Raw genomic sequence first — 16,823 nt, 5'->3', positions numbered from 1 at the left:
GTATACAAAATAGGGATTAACATGAACCTTAACTGAAGGGGAAAAATGAGCCATATAATATTAATATTGCAGTAGCTAAATTCATTAACATATTATTATATCTAGACCATATGGAAACATATTATTCCTTCTTCTCAACTGAAAATATAAAGACATTTCCAAAACTGATAAAGACCCCATCTCTTGATTCTACTCTTTAATTTCAGGAGCGTAAATTTCTTTCTACCTCTGCAGAATATTTCTCTTTGCTGAGTTCTTCATAAAAAGTCAGGTTCCATAATTCCTGAGTATAATTCAACATCACATTTACATCGCTAATTACTATGTTTGTCCCCAGGTTGTTTTAACATATGTAATAAATTACAACAAAAAGGAGCCATAAAGGAGAATGAGCAATAATAGCTACATAATTTAACTTTAAGCTAGTGTTAACATTTATGGATTTACAGGGATATGTACCAGTCCATCTTCTTTGTTTTACAGGCTTACTGATCTGATGCCATGGCCCAGTGGAATCAAACCACAGTGTCAGAATTCATCCTTGCAGGATTCACAGATAATCCACTGGTCCACACCTCTCTTTTTGTGGTGTTTCTAGCCATCTATGTGATCACTGTTCTGGGAAATCTTGGAATGATTGCACTGATTCATCTTGACTCCCATCTCCAAACACCCATGTACTTTTTCCTTAGCAATCTGTCCTTCTCAGATCTCTGTTACTCTACTGTCATTGTCCCCCAAACACTGGTGAATTTCTTGGTTGAAAAGAAATCCATTTCGTTCATTGGCTGTGCTGTGCAGTTTTACTTCTATGCTGTGTTTGCCAGTGTAGAATGTCTCCTACTAGCTGCCATGGCCTATGACCGTTATGTGGCCATCTGTAACCCGCTGTTGTATCCTGCTGTCATGTCCAAGAAGGTTTGCATTTGCCTGGTGCTGGCTTCATACCTTGTGGGTTGTGCCAATGGCATGGTACACACCAACACTAGCTTTCGCCTTCCCTTTTGCAGCTCCAATGTCATTAACCATTTTTTTTGTGATATTCCCTTAATTCTGAAGCTTGCCTGCTCTAACACTCAGCTCAACCAGATTCTGCTTTTTGTGATCTCTTCGCTGATAGGACTCTGTTCATTCCTCATCATCCTTATCTCTTATATCTATATTATCAGTGCTATCCAAAAAATCCACTCAACCGGGGGAAGGAAGAAGACCTTCTCTACCTGTGCCTCCCATTTGATGGCCGTCACCTTGTTCTACACCACAATTCTTTTCATCTACCTGAAGCCTTCCTCAAGCAACACTGAAGCACAAGACCAAGTGGCTGCTGTCTTTTATACAGTGGTGATTCCTATGGTAAACCCTCTAATCTATAGCCTAAGGAATAAGGAGGTGAAGGAAGCCCTGAGAAGGATAGTGAGGAAGACTGGGATTTCTGCTCAGGCATAAATGGTTAACATTATGATATCACTTCCTCATATTGAGAATTACAAATTGTACTGGGCACTGAACAGGGTGACTTGCTTCCAAGAAAGCATGCACATAGAGGACTATGCTGCATATCCAAGAAATTCTTATTCTTCTTATTCTTATTCTTATTTTATAATAATAAAGTAGAAAAGGGGGGAATGTTAACTGATGAGTATCTGCTTAGCAAAAAAAATGTGTGCAACTATGCTTCTGGGAGATATAAAAAAGGATTCTGGGTAGAATGATGAAGTGAAAAAGACTGTGATTAAGGAAAGCATGCATACAAGAGAACCAATGCTGGGGGGGAAAAACAATAAGAGAAAGATGTGGTACAATGTGTACAGAGAGAAAAAAATGCAATCAAATAGTACAAGAAATAGTTAAGATGAAAAGAGGCAAAAAAAAATGCATTGTGACTTGGAAGGATGAAGAAAGAGAGAGAGGGAGAGGGAGAGAGAGATGGGGTAGTGGGTGGAGAGGGAGAAACAAGAAGCCTCCAGGAATTTAAATTAAAAATTATGAAATTATTTTGGATGAAACTGAAGGGAGGAAATACTGTAAGAAGTATTTTAGAGATCTGTATGAGAATTGATCCCTGTATTACTGCTATGCTGCTTCATTGGAGGGGAGAAGGGGGGGAATGTTCCTGGGAGGGATGAGCAAACAACTCCAGGAGTGTATGCCAAGCACATATACTTCCAGCAGGGTGACCCAAGGTGTGCAGGTCATCCCAGTGGCCTAGCCAAAGCAAGCAGGCACCTATACCAGGCAACAAGAATACAAGAAGATGCTGGAGGCAGATGATCCTTTTAGTAACAACTGCAATACCCACCATTTTTGGGGAAAACATCAATAATCACTTTGAAGTACTGAATCTCATTGATTGGGAACCAGAGGAACTGTGGAATGAAATAAATTAAAGAACGTAAAGAACAGAGGATGAGTGTAAAAATAGACTGCCAAAGATTATGAAACAAAAGAAAGCAAACTGGATGTCAGAACAAATGGTGGAAATTATGGAGAAGGGGAGGGGAGGGGAGGGGAGGGAAGGGAAGGGAAGGGAAGGGAAGGGAAGGGAAGGGAAGGGAAGGGAAGGGAAGGGAAGGGAAGGGAAGGGAAGGGAAGGGAAGGGAAGGGAAGGGAAGGGAAGGGAAGGGAAGGGAGAAAGATATCAGGAAGGAACTTAAAAAAGAATTTCAAAGAGCTATTAGAAGAGACAAGAAGTGGTATTACAACAATATCTGTAAAGTTGTAAAAATGGACACAGACACAGAAAAACAAAGAAAGTCTTCCAAAAGATCTCTGAACTCAGAGATACCAATCTGAGAGGAATGGAGAAGGCTGTCAACTGATGCCAATAGTGTACAGCACTGCAAAATCCTAGGCTAATTTCACCACTGAAAAAGTTGATGCTATATGAGAGCCCTTTGGAGTGGAATATGGTAATATGAAGAAAATAGCCAATATCTGCAAAGCGGGCATCACATACTGCCTTCACATATTGGCACCCTTTTTGGTCATCATAAAACCATGGATGGATTTGTCCTAACCTCCAATCTACTTTCTACCATGTGCCTCACAGTGTGCTCAGATGACAAGTAGTGTGGGTCTCATCCATCACTTCTGTGTACAAAAGTTCCCACCAGTGGGCTATTATTATTACTATTACTATTACTATTATTTTAAATGTATATGCTGTCTGACTCCCAGTGACTCTTCTGAACAGCAAAATTTCTTCACTAGTACCCTCTGAGGAAAAAATAATGCGTGGCCTCCACTTCTGCTATTCCACATGTCATGATGAAGGACAGGAACATGCATCACCCTGTCTCCTGTAATACCTCCCTAAAGTGTTCTCTGAATGCAGCATAGAGTAGCAGCTTTTCCCAGTCAGGGACTCTAACTTTCCCCCATAATCGCCTAGAAGACCACAGGTACTTTACTGGAATGGGGGTGACATCACTAGTACAAACAAGGCCAATTTTTTAAAGTTCATTTTGTGTGGAGAGCGTTAAGAGTGGGTCTGGAGGAAGAGAACCTCATTTCCACTTCCATGCTTAAAAATAATTTTAAAAGGCCCAAAACTGCACCAGGGAAATTTGGCAGCATGATTTTAGGCCATTGGAAGGGGAGATTGAGTATAAAGGGAACTGGATTTGCCTGCCGAAAATCATACCACTGAATTTTTTTTCTGCCAAATCACAGTGGAGTGGCCTCAGGGTGCTCAAATGCCATAAATGAAATGCAGCTGCCTGAAGTAGCCTGCAGACTGCCCACACTGACATAGACATTCAGCTGAAAATAAGAGTTAAGGGTATGGTACTCTACCTTTATTAAAAGACAAAATCTTTCAAGCAGTAGACCACTAGACTGATTATCTAATGTCCCTCATCTCCCCTATCTTATGGGTCATCTCAGTTGCTTTGGGAAGCTTCTATCACTGCTATAATCCCCATGTTGCAAAGTGGTCTGCCTGTTCTGCCCAAGAAGGGGAGATTTCCAGCAAGTGCGGATTCCTTTCTCTTGTCTGTACAGTTGCCTTTTTGAAGAGGTGCTATGCGGGTGCTGCTTCTTCAAACGTGAAAGCATGGATGACATTGCCAGATGCCAAACATTCTCGCCTATGGTGATCATGTGCTTGATAAATACTAAAACACACATCATGACATCACCATATACTTCGACACCATCATGTAAGTCCCAAAGGGGTAGAGTTTGCATCATGAGGTTGCAACATTCATTTCCCCTGTTAGACTCAACCCACAGGCACCCATGCAAAGCAGGAATCATCTACCTGTACGTTTCTAGGATAAGAGTCTGGACCTTTCCTTCTCTTCCTTCACCATAGCCTATTGTCACTGTAAGCTGCATACTCAGGGGAAGGAGAAGCACTGCTGTGTGTTGACTGAGGAAAGCTTAACACAAAATCTTCCTCTTCCACCGTGATCTTTCTGTAGTTCAGCAACATCTACTTCTCCTACTGAAAGAACCACCACCTCCTTCCTTGCTATATGAACAGCAATACCTGCTGGCACAGAAAGTACCACCACGTAATTAACTCCAAGTCTTTCTGCCACCCTCTCTGATGCATGTCATAAATTATTTTAACTTAGGGGTAAGCAGTGAGCTAGCCAAGTCTATAGATTATAGTAAATTATTCAAGAGCTCCAAACTGTGAAGAGCTCCAGAAGGATCAATTTAAACTGGGTGGATGGTCAACCTAATGGTAAATGGGGTTCAGTTTAAGTCAATGCAAACTGGTGAAAATTGAGGCTCAGAAAGAGTTTTCACACTCTTGGTAATTATTCCCTATTTCTTTGGGGTGCTGAACACCACAATGCAAACAATATTGCCTTTCCAGCTAAACTTCTGCCATAGCAACATAATCAAGCATTTCTTCTGTGACATCCCTGCAGTCCTATCTCTCTCCTGCTCACACATCACACTAAATATGAGGATGCTTTTTGGCCTATCTTACAGCTAAATAGAAGTGCTGAATGTTACCCCACATGCAACTTTATCTTTTCAACCAATCTTCTGTCATGGTAACATAATTAACCATCTCTTCTGTGATATACCTGCAATCATATCAGTGTCCTGTTCAGACACTCGACTAAAAATAAATAAATGTCCGTAGTAATTATTATCTGCGGCTTTACTACGAAGTCATCTGAGTAGGGCAAAGGGCAGATAGTAATGTCCTCTATATTAGGAGGCCTCTTCTGCCCTGAAGTGTGGGCCCACCCTTGTGAATCAGGGCTGAGATGTTTGTTTGTTTGTTTGTTTGTTTGTTTATATAGCTGTTCATCTTATATATGTGACTCTAGGTGGCTTGCAATAAAATAAATAAAATACAAAATTATTATTATTTATATTATTATTGGATTTTTATCCTACCTTTATATGAGTCTGTGTGTGTGTGTGTGTGTGTGTGGATGGACGGACGGACGGACAGACAGACAGACAGACAGACAGACAGACAGACAGACAGATAGATAGATAGATAGATAGATAGATAGATAGATAGATAGATAGATAGATAGATGACAGATCAACTCAAGGCACCAAACATACTTAATACAGGTAGTGCTTGTTTAGCAATTGCCTCAAATGGCAACCCTTCCCAAATCCAACAGTAGTAAAGGATAATAAAAAATTCATTATGACAACAAAAGCCTTCAGTGTGAAACTGATTAAGGTCTGATCAGTTTCAGACAGCAGCTGGGCACCTGCCAGAGGGTTCTAATCAACTAATTAAGATCACGGAGCTGAGCTTGTTAACTTGTGGTTAGGACTTTTTAAGAATGCCATTGTGATGGAGGACTTGGGTGAGGAGGTTCAAGGTCAAGGGGAGAAGCATCTCCTCAGCCCACAGCCTGAGCGTGGGAAAGCAAAGAGGATGAGACTGGCACCACCCTAAGGAATTCATAGTGTTTAGTTGCAGACTTTGGGAGTTAGAGTTAGTCTGGCAAGATTCTGTCTAGCAGGTATACGCTAATAAAGTAACTAAGCAATTCCGGAACCGTCTCATGGAGTTTCTTGGGCTGAACCTGACAGCCACGCACTGCACTGTGGAGGAAAGCAGCTCAGGAAGAGATAGCTTGTTTAAGCAATCTGTCCGCCCCAAGAGGGGACAAAAAAAGGGGGAAAAACAGGCACAGGACACTGTATGAAACAACTTTGTCTGAATCAGAGGACAGCAACCTGCAACCTTCGCACTTAGCTACCATTTCACCAGAACCAATTGCAATCACTAAACGAGGACTACCTATACTCCTGCCTCCTATTTTTCCCACAACAACCACCCCAGGCGCAGTTATAAAACCAAATTTTCAAGACCTTATGGAAGACCAGCAGTGACAGGGCCAATCTAATCTCTGGGGGAATAATGTTCCAAAGCGTAGGTGCCACAACAGAAAAAGCTCTGCTTCTGGGCCCTGCCCACTGACACTCCTTAGCCAACAGTACCCAGACCACGCCCCTCCTGTTGGGTGGGATAGGATGTGTAGAAACAACTGGGGAGAGACCGTCCCATAAGTAACCCAGTCCCAAGCCATGAAGGTCTTTAAAGGTGATAACCAGCACCTTGAATTGCACTAGGAAGCAGACTGGAAACCAATGCAGCTTGTGGAGTGGGGGTGTCACATGTGCCAAGTAACTGGTGCCAGTAACTGCCCATGCCACCATATTTTGCACCAGTTGAAGCTTCCAAATACTCTTCAAGGACAGCCCCATGTAGAGCACATTGTAATAGTCCAGTCTGGAGATCACAAGGGCATGAGTAACTGGGAGCAGGGCCCCCCAGTCCAGGAACAGGAGCAACTGACGCACAACCCAAAGTTGTGCAAAGGCCCTCCTAGCCATGGCTGCCACCTGATGTCTGTCATGAAAACCCAAGGCCCAGAACCCATGGAGGTTGAAATTGATTTATAAAGCATGCCAAGCCATAAAGTGGTTGATTTGTTTTTCTTAGTGTGACTTACTTAGTGTTTGTTTGACTTAGGTCATATCTGCACTACTGACTTAAAGCATCTTCAAGAGTAATCCAACCATCATTGTGTCAAAATAACAGTAATTCAGACAGGATTTATATCACTTTAACAATGGCTTGTTATGAAGATGTTATAAATCACTAGTGGGGAAATTACCTGAGTGTGTTGTATTAACCCACCCATTATAGCTTATGAGTTGTTATAGCCAACCAGAGTTTAAATACCTGGATTAATGAACAAGGCCAGGGTTTTTCAGATTGTGTTCTGTGAAACTCTAGGATTCCACAATGGACTTTGCGGGGGGAGGGGAAGTTCACTTGAACACAGCCAGGGGCATCCATGGCAATTTTTCTGAGGCTTGCGGTGGGGGGGATGGTAATTTTCTATCAACAGACCTTTACCTCTGGATCGGGAGGTCAGGAGGTCCAGATTTTTTTTTTTTTAACTAACAGGTTCTATAGCCTGAAAACCTCTGAAAGCCCCTGACCTGGGCCAATATGTCATCACCACTGTTCATGCCCCAACATTCTACACAATGTTCTTGTGTAGAAGGCAGATCTTCAAATGACATTGCAGTGGAATTAGTTTCTACCATTAAAGCCATTAAGATAATTGCCAGTAGAGATCAGACCCATTTGGAGGTCAAAATCCCCAGGTCCAGTCCCTCAGTATAAAGTCTCTTCCATAGAACAGTTGTAGAGAAACAGTTCAGCCATGTTCAAGAATCTATCCAGGTCATCTTCATGATGCCCTTTTTCAGACATTGCCTCCATTATATCACTGGAAGCTACATCCTTCTCAATAAATAAGTAAATGTGCCCTCCTCAGCAATGTGGACAAGAACTTCAAAGTAACTGGAAGAGGAAAAAGTACTAGCAGAGCACAAGAGAATGGGTAGGTTAAAAACAGTATTTGTAGTTGTTTGTTTATAACATACAATTTATCACAGATAGTGAGAAATACTTTCTAAACAATAGGCTTTTGATTTATTCATCTCTCCCATGTCCCTACCTTAATGGTCCTGTCACTCCCCTCTGCCATTAGATCAGATGAAATGGCAAAGAATAGTGAAAAACCTCTGCTTTCTACCTCCCTCTCTATCTCTGTTCAAAACCAAGTTTTGAAAATGTGTAGTTTTTATTCCAGTGGCACTTAGAACTGCAGCAGCCATAATTTGCCACTTCTCTTGATGCGTTTCTTATTTTATTTTTTTTCTCCTACCTTTTAAATTCTATTTTAGAATCTGAGAAATGAAATGGTGTTGCCGCCAACGCCAGGTGTTCAGTTTGGATGCATCAGCTACCTTCAAAGTTGCAAACAGAGCACTTACTGGATGGCTCCAGCTCAAAGTGCTCCATGTTGTGAGAGGGAGACTCTCATCCTTTCTACTTTGCTCCTTCCAAGCCCCTCTCTCAGTGCTGCAATTATCCCAGTGGCAAACTACAATAAACACCACTGGGAATCAGCCTACCTCATAGCAGTTTCCTGAGAACTATGGGTGAAGAAAGAGTTAAACACCTCCCTTACAGATTTTGCTTATCCTTCTCAGACACTGCAATTTCTGTAAAAATCCCAAAATGTCCAGTGATTCATTTAACATCATATCTAGTTTGGACCTGAAATAAAACCTAGTGCTATGATTTAGATGGCAAGGAACTCATGACATGGCAGCAGAAATACCCATTTATGCTGTTGTTACAGTTCTTCGTGTCACTCCTGGTTCCTGGCCAATACATAGACAGGTCCATGCAGTTTCTTGGCAATGGAAGTGGTTTGCCATTGCCTCCTTCCTAGGGCTATGAGAGAGACTGACTAGCCCAAAGTCATCAGCTGGCTTCCATGCCTAAGGGAGGACTAGAATTCAGGTGTCCCCGCTCCTAGTCTGGTCTAGTGCTTTTAGTCACAACACCAAACTGGCTCTCTCCAGTTCTTTTAAAGATCTTTTAAAATCCAGGTGTTCATTCTAGCATGGGATGGGAATGACTATGATATGCATATTAGAAACTAATCCCACTTTTAGAATTTGGAACAGTTGCAGGATTTTCTAAGGAATGTTTCTAATGCCATAATCATTTGGGATATGTGCATACTGTATATGTGTGTGCATATGTACATGTATAGGTATACACATATATAAAATATATTTTGCATAGCTATATGTGCCCATGGTAGGCACATACACACGCTTATTCTTGTGTTAAGACTAAAATGATTCTCCAGTTGCAGCTCCAAATCAGTGTTCCTCAGCTACGGGAATGTGCACCGTTGGTGATCTACAGGGTACATTTTTAAGTCTCCAGTTGCATGTGCTGAGATTCAAGGGAACTCAGCATCTCATCAGAGCATTTCCTGCAGCCAGTGATGGAAGCAGCCTCTGAAAGTTTGTGTTATGTACAGTATAATTTGAGTTTATTATGGGGGGGGGGGGGCTTGGGAGAACACTGCTACCCAGTGGCCAATATTGTCTCAATCCCAGTTTGCTCTCTTGGTTTGGATATAGTTCTTGTTTTTGGTTCAGTTGGAGAAGGCTCACTGGGAAACAACTGCTTCAGCCCTAGTTCACTTTCATTATTTGCACGTATTTCTTCACTGGAGCTTAGGCAAACACTGCTTCATCCTAATTAGATCTCAGTTGGGGTATAATACCAATACTATCTATAGCATTATTGCAATTTTTATGTCCTTCAAGCCTACTGAAACCGATAAATATAATAACAGAATATCTGTAAACATATATAGCCTTAGATTTTTTGTTCGTTTGTTTGGTTCAGTTTTCTTTTCCTGTCTTGGCGAGACCCAGCTTCTTTGTTAGTGTGCTTAGTGGAACTTAAAATACGAAGGCTGAAAACCACTGTTTTAAATCATGTGTCCAGAAATAGGGGAGCCATTTCCTTGAGGAGCTTTTTCTAAAATATCCAGCCAACAGAGATTTTTAAAGGCCTGTCCTTAACTTGCAGGAACCTAAAAGCTATTGTTTGTGTTTCCCTAACTGAGGAGATCTAGAAAATTACTCCCACTAGTTTGCAATATCCAGAGGGTGTGGGAGGAAGTTATACTGATAGCATAGATAAATATTTTCTTCTTTTTTCCTACAAAATATGGGAAGCCATGGCCATTGAGAATTATACCACGGTGTACAAATTCATTTTCGTGGGATTCAGTGACTTCTCAAACCCACAGATCCGTTCTTTGCTTTTTTCCTAGTTACCACATATTACCACAGTGACTGGAAATGTTGAGATGATCCTATTAATCAGGATGAGTTCATAGCTTCAGGACCCCATGTACTTCTTCTTAAGCGATCTGTATTTTGTAGATCTCTGCTACTCTTCTGTTGTCACACCCAAATCTTACTAAACGTGGTCGTAAAGAAAATAAATATTTCGTTGACTGGATATGCCCTACCAATGCGGTTTTTCTGTCTCTTTTTACTGCTGAGTGTTTCCTCTTGGCTATAATGGCATATGACTGATATAAAGCCATTTCCAATCCACTTCAGGATACAGTCATTATGTCATGGAGAGTGTGTGCTCAGCTGGCAGTCATTCCCTACCTTGAAGCAACCAAGAGGAGCTGGAAAGATCTCACTCCCTGAGATCATCATCAGCTCTGTCATCCCTGAAGGGCCATATTTCCTGCAAAAAATGATTCTGTTAGGGTTTGTAGTCACAGCTGAATACAACGTCAGCCTTGGCTAGGAAAAAACTAAGTTAAGTGGCCTCAGATAGGAGCTGAGAAAGAGATGAAGGCTGAGTCACATTGTCCCCTTCTCAAGCTGAAGTTAAGGGAACACTTAAGTTAGATATTGAGGAATTTACAGTGGCATGAATACAGAAGTGTAATATTCAATACATGTACACCAACAGAAAATTATGTTTGCATCTTTAAATAATCTTTCTGTAGTTTTAAAATTATAGTTAATTTAACCACATTATTTCATTAATATTGGATATTTAGGCATCTTTTTCAGGAAGAATTTGAGATACTGTAGAAGTGCTGCTCAAAATACTCTAGTTCATGTGATCTGGCCTTGTGCTACAGTGGCCTCTTTTAGGCTCTCACATATTAATTTTGTTTTAGAAGTGTCCCTGTTGTTTCTTCCACCATCTTTTTGTGTTTTTTTTTCCTGTTATAGAGATTGTAAACTGACCTAAATATAAACAAATAAATTGTGCAGTATGAGATTTCAAAGGATTGCAAAATATCTGCATCCTCAAGATAAATCTCTCAAAATACCAGTAATCTTGTGGAAATTTCATAAGATTTTGATGATTTGGGAGGGGGTTGGATGAGGCCACACAGAGACATCTGGGACCCAGATAGGTTGCCAATGGCTGCCATAATTCTTCATGGTACATTATGTTTGCTTATTGTGGTACTTAAAGTTAATTTCCACTTTTATTAATAGAAAGACCTCTATATTGCTTTTTATTCCTGCTTTCTATCTAGTCTGGAACTCATGAGCCAATCTCATCCCCATAAGTAACTACATCCCATGGTTTAAAAGAGAAAATCTGGCAGAGTGCTGAAGAGGGTGGCAAAGGAGCCACTCTAGCGGCTGGCCAACTTACATAGTATCCTGGTTTAAGAGAGAAGGTAGGAATGTGGCATCCCCATTTTACGATGCCTTTGTAAAACAAAAACCTGTTCACTATTTTATGGAACAATATCCCATCCCTGCCCCAAATGCTGCCTCATCGTGGCAGGGGGGTGTTCCTGGAAGGGATGAGCGAAGAATGTCAGGAGTGTATGCCAAGAATATATACTCCCAACAGGGTCACCCAAGGCATGAAGGTCATCCCTAAAGCAAACAGGCACCTATACTGGGCAGCAGTGATATAGGAAGATGCAGGAGGCAGGTAACCACTTTAGTGACAATGGCAAAGATATCAATTCATACTATGTGGGAGAAGGCAATGGTAAACCACTCCTGTATTTTTACTCAGAAAACCACATGGATAGAAATTATAAAATGATTGACAATATAATGCCGGATGATGGGCCCCTCAGGTCAGATGGCACTCAACATACTACTGAGGAAGAGCTGGAGATCTTTTGGAGTACTATAGTGTTTATAATGTGGCTGGATTAAAGCCTTCAGAACATCTAGTTGCTGATGTTGCCATACAGGAAAAGAAAATCCAAAGCTGCAAAGACAGAATTACAGGAGGAACATGGAACATAAGGAGCATGAACACTGGGAAGCTCAATGAACACAATGAAAGATAAAATGAAACAACTACAGATTGACAGCTTAGGCATCAGCAAATTGAGAAGGACTGGGATTGGACACTTTCAGTCAGAAGATCACATTGTTTATTACTCAGGATATGAAAAACAAAGGAGGAACACCTTTGCTTTATACTGTAGTTAGGAAGGTTATAGGAAGAACAGTACTTGGCTACAATGCAATCAATGACCAAATAATATTGAGTAGACTTTGTGGACAAACCTTCATCATTCAAGTTTATGCTCCAACCTCTGATGCAGAAGAAGAGGAGGGTCATGAGTTTTATTCATTGGTCTATTTATTTATTTATTTGCATTTATTAACCACCCAACTCCAATCATCAAGTTCAACTGGAAATCAACAGAACATGCAAGCAAGATGTGTTCTTGTGATTGGAGACTGGAATGCCAAAATTGGAAACATTAAAGAGGAAAACATAGTTGGATTGTATGGCTTACAAAACCAGTATCACCAGGAGACATCACCAGATGGAGTATATAGAAATCAAATTAACTGTATTATTGCTAAAAGGAGGTGGAGGAGCTCAATTATAGCATCAAAGCCAGGTGCTTATTGTGGAACAGATCACAAACTGCTCATGTGCAACCTCCAAGTTAAACTAAAGAAGAAAGCCAGCCAATTTCCATGGTACGATTTTGAACATATACCCACCATTTTCAAGGAGAGCATCAGGAATTGCTTTGAAATTCTGAATCTTATTGCTAGAGAACCAGAGGAATTATGTAATGAACTTAAAGAAGTTGTTAAGGATGAACGTGAAAAGAGACTGCCAAAAAAGGAAGAAACAGAAGAAAGCAAACTGGACTTTAGAACAAACTATGGAAATTACCAAGAAAACAACGAGAAGCCAAAGCCAAGAAAGACAAAAGTCTCAGAAAGAGTTTCACAGAGCTGTTAGATGAGACAAGAAGGAGTATTACAACATCTGTAAAGACACTGAAGATGGAAACAGATGGAAACAAGGAAAGGCTTTCAAAAGATCTGTGAACTCAGAAGGAGGTTCCAACATTGAATTGGTATGCTAAAGGATACCAATGGACAGATAATAATTGATTCAAAGTAAATCAAATGAAGATGGAAGGAGTATATTGAAATACTGTACAGTAGAGATGTCAATATCCAAGATACTTTAGAAGATACTCCTTACTTACAAAAACCTCTAGTACGAGAAGATGAAGTTAGATCAGCCCTCCGGTCATTACCTCAGGAGCTGATGGAATACCCATAGAAATACGAACAGAACATGGTGAAACAGATTGGCTTGAGGTTGGCAAAGGAGTGTGGCAAGACTGCATATGCTCCAGTTATTTATTCAGCCTACATGCTGAACATATATAGGACAATGAGCCTGGTTTTCAAATTGGAGGAAGAAATGCCAATAACCTGTGCTGTGCTAATGACACTACTCTGATAGCTGAAAATGCAAAGGATTTGCAAGCCCTAGTACTAAAAGTAAAAAAGCACAGTGAAAAAATGGGACTAAAATTAAATAGAAAGAAGATCAAACTAATGACAACAGGTAGAAAAAACTGTCTTAAAACTGACAATGAAAATATCAAAGTGGTGGATATCTTCTGCCTTTTAGGACCAACTATCAACAGTAAAGGAACAAGCAGTCAAGAAATACAATGCAGACTAGCACTTGGTAGAGCAACCATGAAGGCCTTGGAAAATATATTCAAATGCTGTGATGTGAAGTTCAGAATTGTGCAAGCTATGGTATATGGAAGCAAAAGTTGGATTTTGAAGAAGCAGGATAGAAAGAATATTGACACTTTACAACTTTGGTGTTGGAGAAGACTCCTGAGAATACCAGGACAGCCAAGAAAACAAATCAATGAATCAATGAATCAATGAACAAATCAACCCAGAGTTCTCACTCAAGGCACAAATGACCAGGCTCAAATTATTCTACTTCAGACACATAATACAAAGATGTACCTCTCTGGAGAAATCTGTAATGCTGGAGAAAGTGGAGGGAAAAAGAACAGGACAGCCATCAGCAATGTGGATGGACTCAGTGACAGTGGCAATGAATGCATTGTTGGAAGACATGAAAGACCAGATTGTCATTGAGAAAAATCTAGCAACATGGTTGCTAAGAGTAAACAATGTCTTAAGGGCACATAATGTTTTTGGAAAATAACCAAAGAAATTGTCAGAGGAGATCTCACACTGATTTCCTCTGACATTTTCTTTGGTTATTTTCCAAAAAAAATGATTATGTGCCCTTAAGAAAATGTTAGGCATGTGTAAAACTACTTACAGAATCATGGAATATTCTCCAGGGAGAGGACCCTGGAGATCATCTTAGTGATGACCTCCAACAAAGGAGAGTCCACCACCCAAGGCAGCCTATTCCTAACAGTGAGGTAACTCTTACTATAACCCCTCTGCTATGTGACAGCCATTCAAATACATGAGGACAGCAGTCCTGACTCTTGGAGACCTGTCCTGTTCTGAAGATTCCAAGGCATAGGTTTTTTTGCAAAGTTAGCCAATGAAAAGCATGCACTAACAGGCAGAAACTGAAGTACCTTCAGATTAGACACTTCTTTTCAGGGCAATTAATCTTTATACCCACTGGAACAAAAAATAATTGCTGGTAACCATTTGATAGTGGCAGTACATTCCCCAAACTCCAGCAAGTAAGCTGAAGAACTCAAGCAAATATAAACACATCTGTCTGTGCTGCAAGACCAGAGATCTCAAGGAGTCCTTCTCTGGAGGCCATGCATGGCTTTCTCACGTCTGACTGTTTAAAAGGACCCACTCTTAGCAAAATAAGATTTAGTCCCAGGTAAGAGTGTCTGGCGTTACAGTCAGGAACAACTCAGGAAGGAAATAAAGGCATCGTTTCAGTCTTCCCACTGATGCATGATTGAACTGGACAGAGGGGAAAATGCAGTATTAGAGAGATCAAGGCATTTATGAGATATTATTTCAAAACAAGGAAAGATGAACAAGTAATAGAACCATCACTGCAACATCAAGTAATGTGGAAAGGTTAAGTGGCAAGTTTAGTAGTATTGTTGTTGAAATTGTATGTGATGTGTGATGTCTGATTTTTAAATAATCAATTTCATTTGTTACACAAAGTTTTTCTTTTTAGTTAAGGATTGAAATTGGGGCCCTTTTGTGCAAAAAAAGCACTGTGTGCTATAGGGTGAATGCAGTCTGTCTCCTTTTCAGTCCTCTTCCATTCAGTGTCAGTTTTTGTGACATTTTGCAGCTGAACTTACTTTCTACTTTTCTTCGCAGAAAAAGAACACATGGCAAAAGCAAATCACACCTTGGTGTATGAATTCATCCTTGTTGGATTTGCTGGCTCTCCAGAGTTACAGATTTTGCTCTTCATATTCTTCCTGATAGTTTATTTCATCACCTTGCTGGGAAATCTTGGGATGTTTCTGTTAATCCAGAGGGACTCACGACTTCACACCCCCATGTACTTCTTCCTTAGTAACCTGTCATTAGTTGACCTTTGCTATTCTTCTGTGGTCACCCCAAAGATGTTGATGGATTTTGTAATAGAAAGCAAAACTATCTCCTTAAGGGGATGTGCAGCACAAATGTGGTTTTTTGGCTTCTTCCTGGGTTTTGAATGTTATCTCTTGGCTTCGATGGCATGTGATCGGTATGTTGCCATTTCTAACCCACTACTGTATAGAGTCATTATGTCTAGGAAAGCCTGTATGCAACTATTAGTTGGACCTTGCTTTGTTGGAATATTAAATGCCACAACACATACAGTTATGACTTTCCAATTAACTTTCTGCAAGTCCAAGATCAATCACTTTTTCTGTGATATCCCTGTTGTGATATCCCTCTCCTGCTCAGAGGCACAAATCAACAAGATAGTGTTATTTATCATGTCCTGCACTCTTGGCACTCTCAGCAGCTGTTTTGTTATTATCTCCTATATCTATATTCTTTCTGCCATCCTGAGGATCCGATCTGCAGAGGGCCAGCGGAAGGCTTTTTCCACCTGTTCCACCCACCTCACAGCTGTTTCCATCTTCTATGGCACCCTCTTCCTTACATACGTACGGCCCAGCAATAGCTTTTTAGCAGACCAGGGCAAGATGTTTTCCATGTTGTATACAGTGGTGATTCCCATGTTAAACCCACTGATCTATAGCATAAGGAACAAGGAAATACAAGATGCCGTAGGCAGAGTGATCAGAAGAAAGGGACTTTTATGAATTTTGAGCTGGTCTCCTAATTGATGAGTTCCAGCTTGGTGCAAAATGAAAAACAATGATTTTAATATTTTGCTTTTAAAATATGTCAGGAAAGATTTTGATAACAATGATGATGTGGAATAAAATCTCATTTTGTAGTAATCACAGTAACACAAGAAGCAATAGAAATAATTCTGATCTTCTTGTTGAACAGAGTACAGCAGTGCTCCCAGAAACCCTTTGCCCAGGGAAAATGTACACCAGCATGATAGGTTTGCAAACTGCAATGTCCATATCTTGTTCTCCAAAGAAAGTCAGCCAGAAAATATATACTATCTGGTTGTTTATTGATAAAAATGCAAAACTCCATAAAATACAAGTTGCATACAAAAATATAGAAAAAACACTTATTCTCATATATTCAGCATC

At 40.4% G+C, this 16,823-nt stretch overlaps 2 protein-coding genes across 2 annotated transcripts; both read left to right on the top strand.

Annotated features, from left to right (window-relative positions):
• The first annotated feature begins 501 nt into the window (after positions 1-501).
• LOC103056013 (olfactory receptor 5AS1-like) lies at positions 502-1,446 on the top strand. The gene has a single exon (XM_007435481.1). It carries the CDS (start codon positions 502-504, stop codon positions 1,444-1,446), a length of 945 nt encoding a protein of 314 aa, XP_007435543.1.
• A 14,036-nt stretch (positions 1,447-15,482) lies between these two features.
• On the top strand, positions 15,483-16,415 carry LOC103056257 (olfactory receptor 5G9-like). Its single transcript, XM_007435482.2, has one exon. The coding sequence runs from the start codon at positions 15,483-15,485 to the stop codon at positions 16,413-16,415; it is 933 nt and encodes a 310-aa protein (XP_007435544.2).
• The last annotated feature ends 408 nt before the right edge of the window (positions 16,416-16,823 follow it).

This window comes from Python bivittatus, unplaced genomic scaffold (assembly GCF_059951505.1).
Source record: "Python bivittatus isolate LINGU-HERP-01145 unplaced genomic scaffold, Pbiv_v1 ctg000480_np1212, whole genome shotgun sequence".
NCBI lineage: Eukaryota > Metazoa > Chordata > Lepidosauria > Squamata > Pythonidae > Python > Python bivittatus.
The sequence above is the reverse complement of the archived record's forward strand: the minus strand, read 5'-3'. Positions and strand labels throughout refer to the sequence as shown.

Coding starts and splice junctions, on each gene's coding strand:
- LOC103056013 (XM_007435481.1), top strand. CDS start 502: ATGGCCCAGTGGAATCAAACCACAGTGTCAGAATTCATCCTTGCAGGA.
- LOC103056257 (XM_007435482.2), top strand. CDS start 15,483: ATGGCAAAAGCAAATCACACCTTGGTGTATGAATTCATCCTTGTTGGA.